This window comes from Vitis vinifera, chromosome 7 (genome assembly GCF_030704535.1).
Source record: "Vitis vinifera cultivar Pinot Noir 40024 chromosome 7, ASM3070453v1".
Classification (NCBI taxonomy): Eukaryota; Viridiplantae; Streptophyta; class Magnoliopsida; order Vitales; family Vitaceae; genus Vitis; species Vitis vinifera.
The window spans coordinates 25,142,112-25,144,587 of NC_081811.1; the positions used below are offsets into that span (position 1 = coordinate 25,142,112).

General features: G+C 40.6%; 1 protein-coding gene across 1 annotated transcript; it reads right to left on the reverse strand.

Annotated features, from left to right (window-relative positions):
- Window positions 1-508: 508 nt before the first annotated feature.
- LOC100854522 (uncharacterized protein At5g65660) lies at window positions 509-1,878 on the reverse strand. Its single transcript, XM_003632433.4, has 2 exons — window positions 949-1,878; window positions 509-830 (listed from the first exon to the last, which is right to left on the reverse strand). The coding sequence occupies exons 1-2, from the start codon at window positions 1,174-1,176 to the stop codon at window positions 660-662; spliced, it is 399 nt and encodes a 132-aa protein (XP_003632481.1). The 5' UTR covers window positions 1,177-1,878; the 3' UTR covers window positions 509-659.
- Window positions 1,879-2,476: the final 598 nt, after the last annotated feature.

The window sequence follows — 2,476 nt, forward strand, 5'->3', positions numbered from 1 at the left end:
AAGAGATTTTTTTTTCCCCAATTTCTTTCAATGCAGTTTTCTTTTTTTTTCAGAGAATATCCTAAAAAAAAAAATTGACAAAAAAAAAATTCGTTTATCTTTCTGAATTTGCAAAAATATAAAAGTTAGGCAGCTGTCTGTTGAAATATTCACTGATCTGAATTAGCTTTTCAAACTGAATATGAAGTTACCCAACTGGGGACACCAAATTCTAAAACCATGAACTTTAGTTTCCTAATGCTAAAAAAACCCCATAAATGATAAATCAACAAGATGATCATGATGAATATTCAGAGAGAATTTTGGGGGTCAGTCACAGAAAATCTAATCTTCCTGGACTTCAATTCTTTTAAGTCCTTGAATCTGTGCAAAACACTTGATCCTTAAAAAATTTGCTCAACTCCCATGGAATGTTAAACGATTCATTGCAACTTTAACCACTACATTCCATTTCTTTTAGGCTGCCATTTTGGGATCTTCTGTTTATCCCAGAGACTGACTACAAAAATTCAGTAAAATATATCCTTAAATAAATGGAAATCATTTACAAACAGACCTCATCAAATGGTGTGATGGCATTAAATCTAGTTTTTTTTTACACATAATTTAGAGGAAAATTTAATTTGATTTTTGATAATATACATGAAATGGTAACTTTGCTAATACAAAGGAACTGGAAAACGAGGTGGCTTAGAGGGTGGCTTCTGCACCTGTACAACGATCTTCTCGGCTCTTGGAGGCTCGCAGGGACATGGCAATGCTATGAACTTTGGAATCTGATCTCCAGGCATTAGTACTGGCATGCTTTGGCTCAGGTTCTGCTTTAAACCCTGATGAACAACAACCACATAAAGAGGAAATTGTCAGTGAATTAAGTAAAGTGCAAGTAATAACTAAGCAAAAATCTATAATCTGTCGATAATTTAAATTCAAATTTGGTAAATTTACCGTATATTCGGGTTTGGTTTTTGAGGGAGATTCTCGGACATCTGCTTCAGGGTCCCTGTCATCGGAGAAGGATCGGCGGAGGGATCGGAGTTTGTCCCAATGGTAGCAGCAGGAGAAGATTCCGCTCAAGCTGAATATGATGATCAGAAGAAGAGCGGTGCCGAGAGGGAAGCCTAAGGACGGCCTGGAGGGGTCGGAGTGGGGTGGCGAAAAATCTGGGCTCTCCATCACTGAAACTAGCTGTTGTGGATCCTCTTTCTTGTCTCATGAGACACCAGAGCGGAGGTGGTGGCGGTGGGAGGAGGAGGAGGGAATTGGGTTGTGAAGAAAATGATGGTGATGTTGGGGCAGTTTGTGAAGGGCTGGTGGTGAGAATTTATGCAAGTGATTGTGGGTGTGGGGAAGGGGCGGCTTATGTGTAAAGGGTACACCTACTGTCCGGGCCATGGTACGGACTGAGAGTGTGGCCCATTTGTGGGTGGGTGCTAGGCATGAAAGCTTTGATTGTTTTTTGTTTGGGAATCAAGAAAGTGGAGGAAGAAAATATATTATATGAAATTTGAAACTACAAGTGATAGTGTAGGAATGTGAATGCAGATGTTGAAAATGGGAAATACGCCGATTAGCTGGCAGTTATAGGCCGCCCATCCTCCTCTTTTTTTTTTCCTCTTCAATATGCTTTCTAAAATCCTATCCAAAGCTTCCTCATGGACAGTACCCCACATGGAACGCATTGTGATGTTGCCAGTGGGTCACTTATTTCCCCCCTCTCTGTTATTGCCATTTCTCTACTTAACCGCTCAACTATTCTTTAAACTTCTTCAAGCAAGCGGCGAGCCCCATGAGATGCCATGATTCAAGCACAAAAATGAAAATGTCTCCATCAAGTCCGCTAGTTTCTGCAGAAAACGATTCAGCAACATGTTGCACGCAAATGGCAGCATGTTGACGGAGTGTTTTGACCTCTAGGGCTCGAAAAAGGACAAGATAGGGCTCGTACAAGGACTAGACCCTACCGAATTAAATGAGTTGGATGCTTGGATTTCCTTTCTTTCTTTTTCCTTTTTTCAGATACAAATTATGGAATTAAATTAAATTCCTAAAAAAAAAAAACGGAAATCAAAAAGACCCCCGCGTCGTCTAGGCACCGACAAAGGACAGCGGAATAATAAGTTTTCAAACATGGGAACTCTAGATCTTGTTGTGAGAAGCAACAAACTGAGAGGCTGCTATCGTGGAAGATATGTCGTGTGGAATTCAAATTGATGCGCCTATAAACTGTTTGCAGACACCCTCTCCGCCCCTTTTTCTTCAGGATTCAATCTACCCCGCCGTAAAGCAAAACTGTCTAGCAAATCACCACATTAGTGTCGTATTCCTTAGATATTGTAAACGTGGGTTTTGAAGTCGTGACTGTACCAGATTAGACCTAAAATTTATCCCTAAATGTTAACTACTTGTGGACACAGGCCAGATCTTGCCAGCTACCATTGGACTAGCAGGCATCCTAATTCCTAAGAGCCAATAC